The 17463-nt window shown below is 47.6% G+C and overlaps 2 protein-coding genes across 5 annotated transcripts in view; one reads left to right on the forward strand and one right to left on the reverse strand.

Moving 5' to 3' along the window:
* Positions 1-4106, forward strand: part of zswim8 (zinc finger, SWIM-type containing 8) — a 65202-nt gene extending 61096 nt beyond the window's left edge. For all 3 annotated transcript variants that reach the window (XM_055661622.1, XM_055661624.1, XM_055661623.1), the window contains exons 25-27: positions 1-105; positions 849-1027; positions 3835-4106. The exon at positions 1-105 is cut by the window's left edge and continues 18 nt beyond it. In XM_055661622.1, the coding sequence (XP_055517597.1) occupies positions 1-105; positions 849-1027; positions 3835-4041 (491 nt within the window). In that variant the 3' untranslated portion in view covers positions 4042-4106. The remainder of the gene's footprint in view (positions 106-848; positions 1028-3834) is intronic.
* A 958-nt stretch (positions 4107-5064) lies between these two features.
* Positions 5065-17463, reverse strand: part of ndst2a (N-deacetylase/N-sulfotransferase (heparan glucosaminyl) 2a) — a 185217-nt gene continuing 172818 nt past the window's right edge. The window contains exons 13-17 of one of the 2 annotated variants that reach the window (XR_008726152.1): positions 15648-15818; positions 12695-12804; positions 10601-10691; positions 7529-7631; positions 6245-6262 (exon numbers count right to left, since the gene is read on the reverse strand). Coding sequence is in view for 1 of the 2 variants with exons in the window: in XM_055661626.1 (XP_055517601.1) it covers positions 6137-6262; positions 7529-7631; positions 12695-12804; positions 15648-15818 (510 nt within the window). In the remaining variant the exon portion in view is untranslated. Of the gene's footprint in view, positions 6263-7528; positions 7632-10600; positions 10692-12694; positions 12805-15647; positions 15819-17463 lie in introns of both variants that reach the window. The other variant, XM_055661626.1, reaches the window with a different exon arrangement.

Genomic DNA, 17463 nt, shown 5'->3' on the forward strand with positions numbered 1-17463 from the left:
TGCTGGGACGAAGGGCTCACAACGACCACCCAAATAATTACTTCTCTCGGAGCCCCCCGTACACTGAGGACGTCAAGTGGCTTCTAGGATTAGCCACGAGGCTCGGTAAGAATATCTCAAACGGAGAGACAAAGTTCTGGAGGAACTCAGCGGGCCAGGCAGTAACTGCGGGACAATTCTTGTGTGTTGAGACCCTTCTTCAAGCTATGCTTGGTTGAGTTCATTGTCCTGTGTACCGAGGTACAGTGAAAACGAACCGTGCAGGTGAGCCAGTCTACCTGCACTCAGGTGTTGGCCCTGCCACAGGTGGGACGCTCCTGCGTCAGAGACAAGTTTAATCTTTTTGCGTTCTAACCAGTCAGCGGAAAAACAATATTACAATCGAGCCATTTACACTATAGATCCATGATAAGGGAATAACGTTGAGTGCAAGGTAAAGTCACACATATAAGGTAAAGTTATATATGGATGGGAAGGGAATGGAGGGTTATGGTCTGAGCGCAGGTATATGGGACTAGGGGAGATTATGTGTTCGGCACGGACTAGAAGGGTCGAGATGGCCTGTTTCCGTGCTGTAATTGTTATATGGTTATATGGTTTATAAAGTCCAATAATGTCCGGTTAGAGATGGCTTGAGGGTCACTAAAGAGGTAGATGGGAGGTCAGGACCGCTCTCTAGTTGATGAGAGGACGGTTCATTTGCCTGTAACAGCCGTGAAGAAACTCCCTGAATGTGGAGGTGTGAACATTACTAGGTGAGTGTGGCTGTTGGCGGCACTCGTTGGTATTTAGTGGCTGCATCTAGGGATGTTGAACAGTGATCTTCTGCCTCTTGTGTCTGTTTCCAGGTGTGAACTACGTCTACCAGTTCTGCATGGGGGCGGCCAAAGGGGTCTTGAGTCCATTTGTCCTGCAGGAAATAATCATGGAGGCCTTGCAGCGTCTAAATCCTGCTCACATCCACACTCACCTGCGGACGCCAGCCTTCCACCAGCTTGTTCAGAGATGCCAGCAAGCATACATGCAGGTAAACAAACTATCTATGCAACTGATCATCTCGGGGTGTCGATGCATTGACGATGCTTACTGTGTACAAGCTTGTTCACACCAGCGTTTGGGTAAAAACAATTCATCCGCATTCACCCAATCTATTCCCCTTGTGATTTTGTACACCTCTGTAAGGTCACCCCTCAGACTCCTACGCTCCAAGGAATATGTTCCCGATGTTGGGGGAGTCCAGAACCAGGGGCCACAGTTTAAGAATAAGGAGTAAGCCATTTAGAACGGAGACGAGGAAACACTTTTTCTCACAGAGAGTGGTGAGTCTGTGGAATTCTCAGCCTCAGAGGGCGGTGGAGGCAGGTTCTCTGGATGCTTTCAAGAGAGGGCTAGATAGGGCTCTTAAAGATAGCGGAGTCAGGGGATATGGGGAGAAGGCAGGAACGGGGTACTGATTGGGGATGATCAGCCATGATCACATTGAATGGCGGTGCTGGCTCAAATGGCCGAATGGCCTACTCCTGCACCTGTTGTCTATTGTCTGTTGAATAGTCCCAGCCTGCCCAGCCTCTTCAGCTCAGGCCCCTCGAGTCCTGGCAACACCCTCATTGACAAGGTGGGCTGAAGGGCCTGTTTCTATGCTGTACTGTTCTATGAAGCTTTACAGCAGTGGGCAATATGGTGTAGAAGAGGTCAAGTTGGAAACGTGGCTATCCAGCACATTGTAACGTACCTCGTGCAAAGTTCTGACCCCGACGCTCACTGACCGAACAACTCTGTCCCCCTGTGGGTGGGCCCTCATCAACATGTGGCTATTATGGGTAACCTATAAAGGACAGTCTAGCCCAATGGGCCAATTTGGTTGGCAAGATGGGCCAAAGGGCTTTGTTAGTTTCATGACACTAACTGGCACAGCTAGCGAGTAGAGCTGCTCTCTCACAGCGCCAGACAGCAGGGTTCTGCCTGTGTGGAGTTTGCACGGTCTCCCTGCGAGTTCCCAAAGACGTGTGGGATTGTAGATTAATTGTCCCGTGTATAATGCCTCTGGGAGTGGATGAGATAAATCCAGTCGCCATGGACTCGTGGCCTTAGAGTAATACAACAAAAATGTGGATTTCAAACATGTTCGAAACATGTTGGAAACATTCCTCCTACAGGTAAACTTGGTGCAGGAGTAGGCCAGATGCAGACAATCATTGCTCCCAACTAGCAGGTTCTCTCCAAATCCCCTTGCAGGGCCACACTTAACTCCCTCTTAAATAGACGAACTGGCCTCAACTACCCTCTGTGGCAGAGAGTTCCAGAGATATGGTGAACTGCATTTATGGAACTATTACAAGCTAAGGTGCAATAATAAGTTAAAATATAAAGGCTACCAGGACCTGGTAATGGGGGGTATAAAATACATTTTTAATAAAAACACGATTGGTATATCCTTTTTTGCGGAGTTTTGTGTTACAATAGAGCGACTGATTTTCCTTTTTTCCTTTTTTTTCTTTTCTTTCTAGGGTCTTAATTCTTTTCTTTACTTCCTTCTCTAATTCCTTCCCTAAGGGGTTCTTTTCTTTCCTGCACCTTCACGATTCTTGCTTACTTTTCTTACTTCTTTTATTTCTTTCTCTTTTAAAGCTCAAAAAATGAAGTGGTACAACATAATGTAATAAGATATATGCGATGTATTAATGTGATTTACTGTACTGCTAATAAAAATAAAATTAAAAAAAAAAAGAGTAATACAACGTGGAGACAGACAGGCCCCTTGATGGACAGCATGGGCAGGCAGGGTTGAAGGGCCTGTTTCCATTTTATGCATTAGGCAGCATCTCTGGAGAACAAGGATTAGTGATGTTTCTGGTGGGGACACTTCAGATTGTCTCCATGTTGTTTGTCACTATACAGATGAGGAACCTCAAGTCTACATTGCTTAGAGTCTGACTGTGACTGTGTGTCTTGGTGCTTTTCACTTAGTATGGCTGTATGGTAACTCAAATGTCAGTGTACCTTTGTTGGTGAGGTGACAATGGCAATAGGGGAGGGTTGACGGCTGTGTAGCCTGGACCTTTCCTTACAAAGGGTGGTGGGTGTCTGGAACAAGCTGCCAGACAAGGTAGTTGACGCAAGGACTATCCCAACGTTTAAGAAGCAGACAAGTACATGGATTGTGTAGGAAGGGACTGCAGATGCCGGTTTAAACCGTAGACTGGAGCAACTCAGCGGGACTGGCAGCATCTCTGGAGAGATGGAATGGGTGACATTTCGGGTCGAGACCCTTCTTCAGGCACAGGTTTGGAGGTATGTGGACCAAATTTTCTTAAGGGGTTGGACAGGCTAGATGCAGGAAGATTGCTCCCGATGTTGGGGAAGTCCAGGACAAGGGGTCACAGTTTAAGGATAAGGGGGAAATCCTTTAAAACCGAGATGAGAAGAACTTTTTTCACACAGAGAGTGGTGAATCTCTGGAACTCTCTGCCACAGAGGGTAGTTGAGGCCACAGTTCATTGGCTATATTTAAGAGGGAGTTAGATGTGGCCCTTGTGGCTAAGGGGATCAGAGGGTATGGAGAGAAGGCAGGTACGGGATACTGAGTTGGATGATCAGCCATGATCATATTGAATGGCGGTGCAGGCTCGAAGGGCCGATTGGCCTACTCCTGCACCTAATTTCTATGTTTCTAAATGCTGGTAGGTGGGACAGGTTGGCCGTTGTGGGCAAGTTGGGCTGAAGGGCGTTTCCGCAGTCTAGGACCTGCTGGACGTGGCTGACCGCTGGCGGATGTGGCCAGACCCAGTGTTGCTGCACGCCCGTTGATGCCTTCTAACCCTTGTGTCTCCACAGTGCATCCAGTACAGGCTGTACCACATCACGCCCACAGACTACGACGACTTTGTCAACATTATCCGCAGCGCACGCAGCGCTTTCTGCCTGACTCCCGTGGGAATGATGCAGTTCAACGAAATCCTACAGAATCTAAAACGGGCAAAGGGCCAGAGCAAGGACTTGTGGCAAAGGATCTCGTTGGAAATGGCGACCTTCTCCCCTTGATGTCTGTCAGCAGCTGCGTGAGGCTCTAGGGTATACATTTTTAACCTCCCCCTCCCCACCCCCCCCCCCCTTCCACACCTTGACCACTGATCTGATCGTCTGGATGGCCTCATTCCTCCTCAAAGGCTTTCGATGTCGGCGAGGAACACAAAGGCTTCCTTTCATCACTATTGTGACGTTCAAATCTGCCGCCATCAGTCTCTCTCCTCCCGCCCCCATTTAACAAAAAAAAAGACTTTTGTATGAAGTAGTTAGTTTTCATGTAAATGTCCTTAACTGTGTGTTTGGAAAAGCCTGCAGACTGTGTAGAGACAGCGGTCCTGGACTATGGAGTATGGACTGTTCATTCCAGGTGGACGCTGTTGCTTCTCCTGTCCCAAGTGCAGCTTTGAGCCAGAAAGCAAATGCTCATATCCACTCTTGTTTGTATTATCTCGGTTCTGTGCTTCCTCCCCTCTTTGTTTCTCAACTGTTCATGTTTTTACATACTTAAAAAAAAAAAAAAAGGAATTTCGATTGTTTGATATTCAGATTCCAGCCACGTTGAGTGCCGGGATAGTTCGAAGCTTTGACACATTTTAAAGTGTTACGGATCAGCTGACGTGTAAAACATTAGCCACAGTACTGACCATCAGTCTTCCTCCTGTAACCCGTTAATATTTTTTGTTTTTTTAGAGAAAAACCTCTTCCTTTTTTGACTTTTGACGTGTGTGTGTGTGTGTGGGTGTGTGGGGTCCACATCACTTGTGTCCGTTCCTGCTGTGGCTCCGATATTGTCACGGCTCGGAATCACCGTGACTGCTCCTGGTCAAGTGGTCAGCAGGATGGTGTGGACCACAGGGAGGTCACACTTCTACCATTCTGTGTTGTGCCGGATACATACAGTTATTTTTGATTAAAGTATAAAACAGAACTGCACAATTCTCGAGAAGACCCTATATTATTTCCCCCACAAATACTGAGCTGTAGAACGGAGTTGATTACATCGAACGTACTGATGGTAACAGATCAAAGAGGTTGCAATTATCTGACCATTGATTTTTGGTTTAATTCACAGTTGCGGATTGCCAGGCACATCTGCTCAGTCTGGCTGGACCAGTTTTGTACGGTTATAATATTTACACACGCCTCAGCCAATGTCGAGAATGTTTTAAGTTCTTACAAAGTACATCACATTTAACCACAAAATTTACACCCAAAGTGAAAGAACACAATCCTCGGTCTCCACTGAACGCTGCAAACTACAACATAGCATCAGCTGTCTTGAGAGTAAAATTCTCCAATAACATCATTCAATGTGAATGACATACAATAGGTGAGATGAGTTGAGTCCAACATTGGGGGGGGGGGTACATCTTTCCCGAGACCCCCACAACTTGAGAAAGGACAAGCTGGCCTTGATAAAATGTAGTAAGTCTCTTAGACAAGACACAGATATAGAACAATTAAACACTGGTTATTCTTTGCTCCCTGGTCCTCCAAAATATTCCAAATGGAATCTAAACTGGAGGACTGAAGCCACGAAGGTTCTTGGGAGGAAATTCTTGTGTCTTTGCAAACTGAAGTTGAACGTGAATGTCCAAATACCTTCAGGAACTGTTTGGGAGGGAGGAATGGGACACGATGATCGTTTCCCTGGGTTGCAGCTGACAATTATTGCCTCAAAAAAAAAAAGGAAATATGTACATGTTTAATAATTAATTGGTATCCACGTGATTAGTACCTGGTGGCCAGCAAGTGTCACTAACTAACACTCTCTGCTGTACATCAATGTCCCTGCTTTTAGTGGATAGGACATTCCTGGTGTGAAAGCAGCCAATGTAACAATCATTCCACAGTTTGACGAGGATATACTTCAAGGGTCGGGGGGGGGGGGTGCTGCGTTGCACGTTCCAGTATCTGGAAGCGGTGACCCCCCCACGACTGGTCAGTCAGTCGGTCGGTCCAGTATTGTTCTGTCTCTGGCCCAGCAACCCAGTGGATGGGAGCGCCCCACAATCTCCACTACCTCCGCCCGTGAAGCTGGTGAACGGAAGGGAGAGGAGGTCAGTGGCTGTTGAAATCGGCAGCGAGGGAACGAGCGAGCGACGGACTCTCAGCTCCAGCGGTTGTGTTGCAGCTCCTCTCTCAGCCAGCTGGGCAACGCCTGTCCCAGTCGATTCAGCTGCTTGGAGAGTTCAGCGTTGTGCTCCCTGTAATAGTTCGACAGGAACGTCCGTGACTGAGGGAACGAGAAGAAAAAACACATCGCGTTACGTTCATTCTTGTCACTTGTACCGAGATACTTCTCATGCTGTCCAAATGTCAGATATACCATAAATGCAATCTGTTCAAACTGAAGTACAATGCATAGGGGAAGACACATAGACTGCAAAACCTTTCCCCACTTGTTAGATCCAACCAAACCAAATAGGGTCAAAACAACACTGCTTTTTCATATGTGTTTTTATGAGTCCGGAAAACTTTTTTCTGAGTTTCTTAGAACTCTTTAGAGGGTTAATCACATGGTGTAGAGAGTATCTGGCCAAATAAAGTCATGGAAAGAGGCCCTTCGGCCCAACTTATCCATGCCAACCAAAATGTCCCATTGGCTTTCAGCCCTCTAAACCTTTCCGAGCCAGGTACCTGTTGTTGTAAACAACCTCCTTGTCCACGGACCCACCAGCCTGTGTATGAAACCGTTACCCCTCAGATTCCCAGTGCATCTTTCCCCCCTAACCTTAAACCCAATGTCCTCTTGTTTTTGATGCGTGCGGTAGACTGTACTGCATATGTTAGAAACATAGAAACATAGAAATTAGGTGCAGGAGTAGGGCCATTCGGCCCTTCGAGCCTGCACCGCCATTCAATATGATCATGGCTGATCATCCAACTCAGTATCCTGTACCTGCCTTCTCTCCATACCCCCTGATCCCCTTAGCCACAAGGGCCACATCTAACTCCCTCTTAAATATAGCCAATGAACTGTGGCCTCGACTACCCTCTGTGGCAGAGAGTTCCAGAGATTCACCACTCTCTGTGTGGAAAAAGTTCTTCTCATCTCGGTTTTAAAGGATTTCCCCCTTATCCTTAAGCTGTGACCCCTTGTCCTGGACTTCCCCAACATCGGGAACAATCTTCCTGCATCTAGCCTGTCCAACCCCTTAAGAATTTTGTAAGTTTCTATAAGATCCCCCCTCAATCTCCTAAATTCTAGAGACAACTATGTGAGACTGGCTTGCCCTTTCCTCCGTAGTTCACCTCGAGAACCAACACTGAAGTCAAACAGTAAGCTACTGAAAAGACTTAACGAATAACCCCCCCCCACACAGATGCTGCCTCACCCGCTGAGTTTCTCCAGCATTTTTGTCCACCTACATGTCCTGTCCTTGGTTATAAGGGGTTTTACTGATGGGCTACAAACCTTATATAATACAATGACTGCACAAGAGATCTAAGATGCCGGTGGGTGTGGAGATATTGTAAAGATGACATGACGTTCACTCACCAATGAATCCATCTCTGGGTATTTCCTGCCTTTACTTTTGCCCAAACACTTGGACTTTCCGCCCTCTACAATCTGGCACCAGAAACTCTTGCTGTCATCGAACCTGAAACAAACGTGTGTGGAATTATTCCCATTGGCAGGGACATGCTCTTGCAATACCATTCCACAATAAAGAATAGAAGTATATAGAGTTATGAGGGGCCTAGATGTGGTGGACAGTCAGAACCTTTTGTCCAGGATGGAAATATCCATATCCACTATCTAACCATGAGCCTATTCAAAGGCCTCTTCAACACCATTATCATATCTGCCATTAAACTTGGCAGCACTTTCCAACAAGGACTTCACAAGTCAGTTTTTGGAAAGAAAGTCCACTCGGCCCATCAGCCCAAGGATAGCCCACCATCCTGCATTCTTCAAAGCCACCACCATCTTGCCCCTAATTCTTCCACAAGGGACTGTATCGATAAAATTCTGTTTGTGGTGACCTTAGTTTAGTTTAGAGATACAGCGTGGAAACAGGCCCTTCGGCCCACCAGGTCCGCGCCGACCAGCGATCCCTGCACGCCAACACTATCCTACACCCACTAGGGGCAATGTTTACATTTACACCAAGCCAATTAACCTGCAAACCTGGACGTCTTTGGAGTGTGGGAGGAAACCGAAGATCTCGGAGAAAACCCACGCAGGTCACGGGGAGAACATGCAAACTCCGTACAGACAGCACCCGTAGTCAGGATCGAACCCGGGTCTCCGGCGCTGCATTCGCTGTAAGGCAGCAACTCTACCGCTGTGCCACCATGACTGCCCAGGTCGGCTTAAGTGTTACATCTCTTGCTTTATGGTTGCAATCTGCTAGACAGTCACGTTTCAGATGTGAACTTGTGTGGCCGCTGTGAAGCTTCATAGAGCACAGGAACAGGCCCTTCAGCCCACAATATCTGTGCCAAACCTACCCCGAATAGTTCCTTTAAACTTCCCCTCCAACATAAAGCTATGCCATTTAGCAATCTGGGACGATCAGCCATGATTACAATGAATGGCGTTGTTGGCTCGAAGGGCCGAATGGCCTCCTCCTGCACCTATTTTCTATTTTTCTATTTGCTATTTGATTTTTCCATCCTGGGAAAAAGGTTCTGATTGTCTACCTTATCTGGGCCTCTCATAATTTTATAGACTTTATCTGGTTTCCCTACAACATTTGGTGTTCCAGATCTTTCCGTGTGGCCCTTAGACCAAATCTAGGCCTCATTCTGGTAAACCTCTGCTGCACCCTCCCCAAAGCCTCCACACCCTTCCTGCAAGGGGGTGACCAGAACTGCACAAGACACTCCCATCGTGGCCTCACCAAAGTCCTGAGGATATGGCTTTGTGACTCTAATGTTCAATGCCCTGAACAATAAATACAAGCCTATCATTTGCCTTCTTTACCAATCTCCTGATTGAAAGCAAATAATAGATTTTTTTAGAGAACAGCACAGAAACAGGCCCACCGACTCCGCGCTGACCAGCGATCACCCCGTACACTAGCGCTATCCTGCACGCTAGGGACATCTTTACAATTTTTACAGAAGCCAATTAACCTGGGATGTGGGAGGAAACCGGAGCACCCGGAGAAAACCCATGCGGTCACAGGGAGTACGTACAAACTCCACATAGACAGCACCCATAGTCAGGATCGAACCCGGGTCTCTGGCGCTGTGAGGCAGCAACTCTACTGCTGCACCATCGTTGGGCCTGACATGCTTCAAGGTACAAGGAAGAACAAATTCTCCCTGGTCAGTTCGTCCCTTCCCACCCAAACCACCCCCTCCCCGGGCACTTTCCCTTGCAACCACAGGAGATGCTACACTTGTCGCTTTACTTCCTGCATCGACTCCATCCAAGGACCCAGGTGAGGCAGACCTGCAACCTCATCTACTGCATCCGCTGTTCCAGGTGTCAACTGCTCTACATCGGTGAAACCAAGCGTAGGCTTGGCGATCGTTTCGCCCAACACCTCCGCTCAGTTCACAATAGCCAACCTGATCTCCCGGTGGCTCAGCACTTCAACTCCCCCTCCCATTCTGAATTTGACCTTTCTGTCCTGGGCCTCCTCCATGGCCAGAGTGAGCACCACCGGATATTGGAGGAGTATCACCTCATATTTCGCTTGGGTAGTTTACACCCAGCGGTATGAACATTGACTTCTCCAATTTTAGGTAGTCCCTGCTTTCTCCTCCCCTTCCCAGCTCTCCCACAGCCCACTGTCTCCGCCTCTTCCTTTCCTTTTCCCGCCCCTCCCATTATCAGTCTGAAGAAGGGTCTCGACTCGAAACGTCACCTATTTCCTTCGCTCCATAGATGCTGCCTCACCCGCTGAGTTACTCCAGCATTTTTGTCTACCTTCGATTTTTCCAGCATCTGCAGTTCTTTCTTAAACAGGAGAACACAGACACTGTCTATCGCATGCAATATGGCAGCAAATGCATTATTTGCTTCTAAACATTAGCTACACACACTCACATCTCAGGAGCAACAATGCATGGACTGTTACACAGAGGGTCAAGACCACCAGACTGCCCTGAGATAACGTTACACCTACACAGATATACCGAGAGAACGGTCAGGGAGTCAAGGTGGAAATCGCTGCTCGAGCATCTTTGGACAGCCTCAAACTCTCCATGGGAGAAACTTAATTCATCTACTCAATGTTACACCCAACACAAGGCTTACTGAATGAGCCAACCAAACTGGGCAACTAGTTTAGAGAGATGTGCAGAGCAGCAGAAATAGAGAAACAGAGAACTACAGATTCTGGTTTATACCAAAGATAGACACACAGTGCTGGAGTAACTCAGCGGGTCATGCAGCCTCTGGAGAAAAAGGATGGGTGACTTTCAAGTCAAAGCCCTTCTTCAGTCTGACTCGAGACTCGTCACCCATTCCTTCTCTCCAGAAACGCTGCCTGACCCGCTGAGTTACCCCAGCATTCTGTGTGTTCATCTTAGGAGTAAAAGCCCATTGGTGTGGCAGCTGGTAAAGTGAATTGTGGAGGCATTGAGCTAAGCACCATGCAGACTTGGGAGTTACCAGAGAGGCCCTTTGTTGTCCTGGGACTTGCAACAGTAGATTTTATCCCAGATCAATGATACTTGCCATCTCATAGCAGAAGCTTTCATCGCTGTATGAGGAAATAGAGAGGCGAATTAACTCAATGTTATAGAAAATGTGCAACAAATCCACATTCTATTCAAAGAATCACCTTGATTGGACACCCTGATCTCTATCTTGTTAAAAGTCCAGAATTATTTCTGATTATAGCCAGGGGAGGAGCTTTGTGTAATATCAGACACAAAAAGCTGGAGTAACTCAGCGGGACAGGCAGCATCTCTGGCGAGAAGTGGAGAGGGTGATGTTTGGGGTCGACATACTTCTTCAGACTGGTCTCGTAGATCTCTTTGCCATATTTGTCGGAGTGTGCGGGATTGGAGATGATTCTACCCCACTTGCTACTTGCTAACTTGGGCGGCAGGGGCACGATGGGCCGAATGGCCAGTTTCCATGCCATGCAGCTCTATGTCTCCACGACTGTGCACCCAAGTGTTTCCTACTTGTCCTGTCCTGCCCCACACCCCGTGCTCTGTCATGGGTCCATTAACGAGCCAGGGATTCTCCTGTTGTCTATCAGTACGAGGCTCAAGCGTCGGTAGCCAGTTACATGACCAGCGCGCGCTTGGGGCACGGGAGGAACATGGAGCAATTTGGGGACCAGTCGCAGGGAGAACCTGCAAACTCCACACAGACAGCGTTAAGATATTCATCAACCTCAGCACACCAAGCCTTTCCCACTTTGAGAATTGGACTGACATATGGATAGAAAAAGGCTTAGAGGAGCAAGGGGCAAGAACAGGATCAGCCCAACCTGCTAACTTGGGCAGCACGGGCACGATGGGCCGAGTGGCCTGTTTCCGTGCCATACAGCTCAATGTCTCTACACTCAAGTGTCTCCCCACCTCACTCCCAAAAGGTGAAGTTCAACATGTAGCCCTGGGACCATGGTTTCCATTTTTCCCCATCCGTGTTTTTGTCCACAAGTTGATCCCACTATGGATGAGCAGCATTCAGTATCGGTGACCTTGGAACGACCAGATTACTGCAAGAATGCGCCTGGTTCACAAGTATCCTTCACAGAAGAAGATCTCCCATTGTTATTCTGCCAACATCTGCACTAGTCCAGGCCCAGGGCAACGGACCAGTGTACGCAGGTAAGTGTGGGCAAGGTGGACATCTTGTGTCCCCTCCAGGTGATGTGTCCGACTCTGAAATGGCTGAGAATGCCTCTCTGTTGAGATGATCTAACCCCCCCCACCCAATGCTGGAAAAATGGAAGGTAGACAAAAATGCTGGAGGATCTCAGCGGGTGCAGCAGCATCTATGGAGCGAAGGAATAGGTGACATTTCGGGTCGAGACCTAAATGATGATTCGGGTCCACCTAAGGTGAATACCGTGCCCTGCCCAACACTTCCCTTGAATCAAAGAGCCTTCAAAACCCCAAGGAATGTCGACTTTTCATCATCTAGACTTTGAGAGTCCAGGGAATATTCTGATAAATCTACATCTCCAAGATCAATAAGTCACCAGTAGAGTGTGGTGTCCTGAACTGCTCCCAATACTGCCAGGTGAAGTTGAACCAAAGTTGCATGCACTTCCATCACAGCTCTCCAACTAAGTTACTGGAGCAGAATTAGGCCATTCAGCCCATCCCGTCTGCTCCACCATTCAATAATGGTTGGTCTATCCCTCTCAACACCATTCTCCTGCCTTCTCCCCTTGACCTTGGACACCCTTAATAATCAAGAACCTATGAATACTCATTGACTTGGCCTCCACAGCCATCTGTGGCAACACATTCCACAGATTCACCACCCTCTGACTAAATGAATTCCTCAACATCTCCTTTCTAAAAGTAGGTCCATATATTCTGAGGCTGTGCCCTCTGGTCCTAGTCTTCCCCCTTTCAACGCCCCATCTAAGTGGTCAAGCCGCAGTCCCGTGGCAGTGCTGGTGAAGCAACTGAACCCATCGTAGACCATCACCAAGAGAACATGCCACCCACTGTGACAAACAGAGGCAATGTCAGCAAGCTCTACACAAAAGACAATGGCTTTGGTGGAAATACATACATCAGTGCCTGAGTGTAGTTCAAGTGAAGGGTGACCCCAAGGAATTTCTGCACGCTCTCCATGACGGCCACTGGGTTGTTTCGTAGCTGTAGGCCATTGACAATAAGGAGCTGGAAGAAAACAAAGCAAGTAATGCAACACTATCATGGTTTGATTTAGAGATACCATTTTTGCAACATCATGATAGCCAGTCATCGAAAACCCCTTGCATGGTCATACGTCTCCAGAGATACAACGATACAGTGTGGAAACAGGCCCTTCGGCCCACCGCACTTGTTCTATCCCACACACTGGGGACAATTTACAGAAGCCAATTCACTCACAAACCTGCACGTCTTTGGATGTGGGAGGAAATCACAGGGAGTTGCAACGCAAGTCACAGAGAGAACGTGCAAACTCCGTACAGACAGCACCCGTGGTCAGGATCGAACCCGGGTCTCTGGCACTGTGAGGCAGCAACTCTACCGCTGCGCCACCGTGCCGCCCACTAATCCTCAATCATATTACATTGCATAAAACTTTAGGTGTTGATGTATCAGTTCCAGCTTCTAACATTTTTTGTCAACAGAATGTATTTTTCCCATTGTGTGTTTATCCAGCTTAACTGTGCCTCTGCCCACCATCTCCCTGTTGGAACATGTACCTTATTGAAGGATGGGTTCGCTGTGAGAGAGAGCAGAAGAGATTCAGTCCGAAGAATGCTCCCAATCCCAACCATCACCTATCTATGTTCTCCCGTGTACAGAATGATATCCAGTATATCTAGAATACTACTATCTACCTCATTGGTGACCCTCGAACTATCCTTGATCAGACTTTGCTGGCTTTACCTTGCACTAAGCATTATTCCCTTATCATATATCTGTACACTGTAAATGGCTCGATTGTAATCACGTTTTGTCTTTCTGCTGACTGGTTAGCACGCACCAAAAGCTTTTCACTGTACCTCGGCACATGTGACAATAAACTAGACTGAACAGGCTATTCCTGGGTTGATGAATGGATGATTTACGGACAGCTCTATCTATGATTAAGCTCCCAAAATATTATTCATCTTCATAAATTATAGGAGCAGAATGAGGTAATTTGGCCCATTAAGTCTACTCCGCCATTCAATCACTGTTAATCTATCTTTCCCTCTCAACCCCATTCTCCTGTCTTCTTCCCATAACCCCTAACACCCATAGTAAAGGGCCTGTCCCACTTGGAAATTGTTTCGGCGACTGTCGGCATTATTGACCGAGGTATCACGCCACCGAATAAGTCGTGGCGTAACGTGGCGTCACGAGGTTTGACTAACGGCGTCTCAAGTCTCGCAACATTTTTTTTGTCGCCGCTGAATTTTGAAATGTTCAAAATCTTTCGGCGACCCTGATACATCAGTCAATGGTGACGGCAGTCGGCGAAAAAAATTGCCAAGTGGGACAGGCCCTTTACACCAGCACTGTGTGTCTTTTTTTCCCTAGTAGAACTGAAGGTCGTGTTGGAACATCTGACTAGGAGGGTTAAGGTTAGGGTTAGGGTTTGGGTTAGGGTTTGGGTTTGGCACGAAACATTGCCTCTTTCCTTTGCTCCATAGATGCTGCCTCACCCGCTGAGTTTCTCCAGCATTTTTGTCTACCTTCACTAGGAGACACATCTGTTTTACTGAACTAACGCCTATATGGAAAAGCACCCAGGCTTCCCAAGGGTCGCTGTGTGAGCTGTGTCATCGACCCCACGCTGATAAAGGAGGTCCCATTCAGTGGAGAATGGACGGTTCGCCAGTTCCATCGGTGGTCCACAGACAACAGGAAGCAGCACAGCTCCACTTTCTCTTTATTTAACTTAATTAATTAAAGGGAAACAAATACGGCTTTGCACTTATGGAGGAGAGGAAGACAAGGCTTGAGTTTCCACTGTGGTTTTCAAGGACAACCTGAAGTGCTTTAGCCTTTGTAATGTTTGCAGATACAGTTACAACACTGATAGGCATTTGGACAGGTAGTTGGTAACCGTTCTGGGTGATGACTGTGCAAACACCTCCGTAAGTGGCTATGGGGCGCAGGTCGGAGTGTGTAGAGTAATGAGGGGCACACAGGGACTCGTGCTAATGCAGGCTAATGTGTTTGTTGTAGACAAGGCATGGCAGGATGGACAGACGGGGTCCATTTCTGTTCTGCACCATTCAAGCAGGTTTGAAGAACAGCCACTTTCATATCCACTCCCTACACACTAGGGGCAACTTACAGACTTAACCTACAAACCTGCACGTGGGAGGAAACAGGAGCACCCGTAGGAAACCCACGCGGTCATGGGGAGAACGTGCAAACTCCGCACAGACAGCACCCAGAAATACCTCCTGTTGCCTCACTGGAGACATTAAGCCTGAACCTGCCAGGAGATATTTGGCCAGTTGATAGAGAACTAAAAACACAAAATGCTGGAAGAACTCAGCGGGTCAGGCAGCATCTGCGGAAGGGAATGGACAGGTGATGATGTTTCAGGTCAGGTGTGCAGAATCAATTGGCATCTGCCAATTCCTTCCAGTGATAAGTCAATGGGAGCCAGGAGATGTGTGAGAATGTGTCAGGATGCCTCGATGTGGCCGACATAGGCAGGCAGCAGCGTCTGTGTACCGGAGGGCACAATCATTTGTTGTTGGTTGTACATGATCTGTGAGTGCACTGTGTTTTCCAGCTACAAGTAAGAATGTGATTGCTCTGTTGTTGATACATATGACCATTCAGTTCAATGTCATGTGTACCGAGGTACCGAGGTACAGTGAAAAGCTTCTATGTTATGATGAGTTTCCCCAACGATAGTCGGAAGATCAACAATGAGGTCGATAGTAGCTCAGGACTGCTCTCTGTTTATGAATCAGTTGCCTGATAACAGCGGAGAGGAAACTGTGCCTGAATCTGCAGCCTGAGGTATGACTGCAGAGACCGTTAACGCAGACACAAACCCCTACCTGGGAAGGCTGATAGTGGGCCAGCCACCTTTCAATGTGTGTGGCATACCAGCCTGGAAGCAGGCAGCGACTCTGCAGAAGGCGGACCTCCCTGGGGGCATCGGGGCTGGCACTGATCACTTGGTGGAAGGTGAAGTTCAAAGCCGCGGGCAGCTGGTGGGCTCGCTGGTGCTGCAGAGAAACCAACATCCATGAGTACGCAGACACAACTAGAGCACGTGTATAGCTAGGAAGTGCAGATGCTGCTTTAGACAACATAGTTATTTTTACAGAAGGACCTGGGCCCATTATCTGTTATTTGCACTTTATCAGTTTATTTATTCATGTGTGTATATATTTATATAATGGTATATGGACACGCTGATCTGTTTTGTAGTAAATGCCTACTATGTTCTGTTGTGCTAAAGCAAAGCAAGAATTTCATTGTTCAAGAGAGTTTCAAGGGACACACAGAAACATAGAAATTAGGTGCAGGAGTAGGCCATTCGGCCCTTCGAGCCTGCACCGCCATTCAATATGATCATGGCTGATCATCCAACTCAGTATCCCATACCTGCCTTCTCTCCATACCCCCTGATCCCCTTAGTCACAAGGGCCACATCTAACTCCCTCTTAAATATAGCCAATGAACTGGCCTCGACTACCCTCTGTGGCAGAGAGTTCCAGAGATTCACCACTCTCTGTGTGAAAAAAGTTCTTCTCATCTTGGTTTTAAAGGATTTCCCCCTTATCCTTAAGCTGTGACCCCTTGTCCTGGACTTCCCCAACATCGGGAACAATCTTCCTGCATCTAGCCTGCCCAACCCCTTAAGAATTTTGTAAGTTTCTATAAGATCCCCTCTCAATCTCCTAAATTCTAGACATGACAATAAACTCTCTTGAACTTGAACTTGGGTTCCTTTATCAGATCAGATTAGAATTCCTTGGATAGACACAAAAAGTTGGAGTAACTCAGCGGATCAGGCAGCATCTCTGGAGAACATGGTTAGGTGACTTTTCGGGTCGAGACCCAAAACGTCACCTATTCCTTTTCTCCAGAGATGCTGCCTGACCCGCTGAGTTACTCTGGCGTTTTATGTCCGTCTGGAGCAGGTGTATCTCAGGCAGTGGGACGGTTAGTGAAGACGTTGCCAGGATTCATGGTCCTGAGCTTTGGCGACAGGCTGAGCAGGCTGGGTCTCTATTCCTTGGAGCGCAGGAGACTGAGGGATGATCTTATAGAGGTGTACAAAATCACGAGGGGGAATAGATAGAGTGAATGCACACAGTCTTTCACCCAGAGTTGGGGAATCAAAACAAGAGCAGTGTGAAAGAAGGAACAGCAGATGCTGGTTTATACTGAAGATAAGACACAAAATGCTGGAGTAACTCTGACCCTAATGAAGGGTGACGACTGAAACATCACCCATTGCTTCTCTCCAGAGATGCTGCCTGTCCCGCTGAGTTACTCCAGCACTGGGGTGGAAGATTGCAACCTGTTTCGACTAGTGCAATCAACTCAGCGTGCACAAATGGAAGATCAAACAGAACAAGTTGTCCAACAACTTTAGGCTGTGCACCCCACATGAAAGGAGAAGACTCCAGTACTTTGTGGCTGTCTTTGGTAAATGCAAGAGGACATGGGTTTATGGTGAGAGGGTCGAGATTTAGCAGGGACCCAAGGGGCAATGTGTTCAGTCACTGTGGATCGAGTTGGTTTTGTCAGGTTCTACGGCAGCATAAAAAAGCATCTTGGGACAAGTACATGGACAGGGAATGTTTAGTGGGATATGAGCCAAATTTAGTCAAATTAGATGACCTTAGATGGGGCAGCATG

The sequence above is a fragment of the Leucoraja erinacea genome, chromosome 34 (assembly GCF_028641065.1).
Source record: "Leucoraja erinacea ecotype New England chromosome 34, Leri_hhj_1, whole genome shotgun sequence".
Lineage (NCBI taxonomy): Eukaryota > Metazoa > Chordata > Chondrichthyes > Rajiformes > Rajidae > Leucoraja > Leucoraja erinaceus.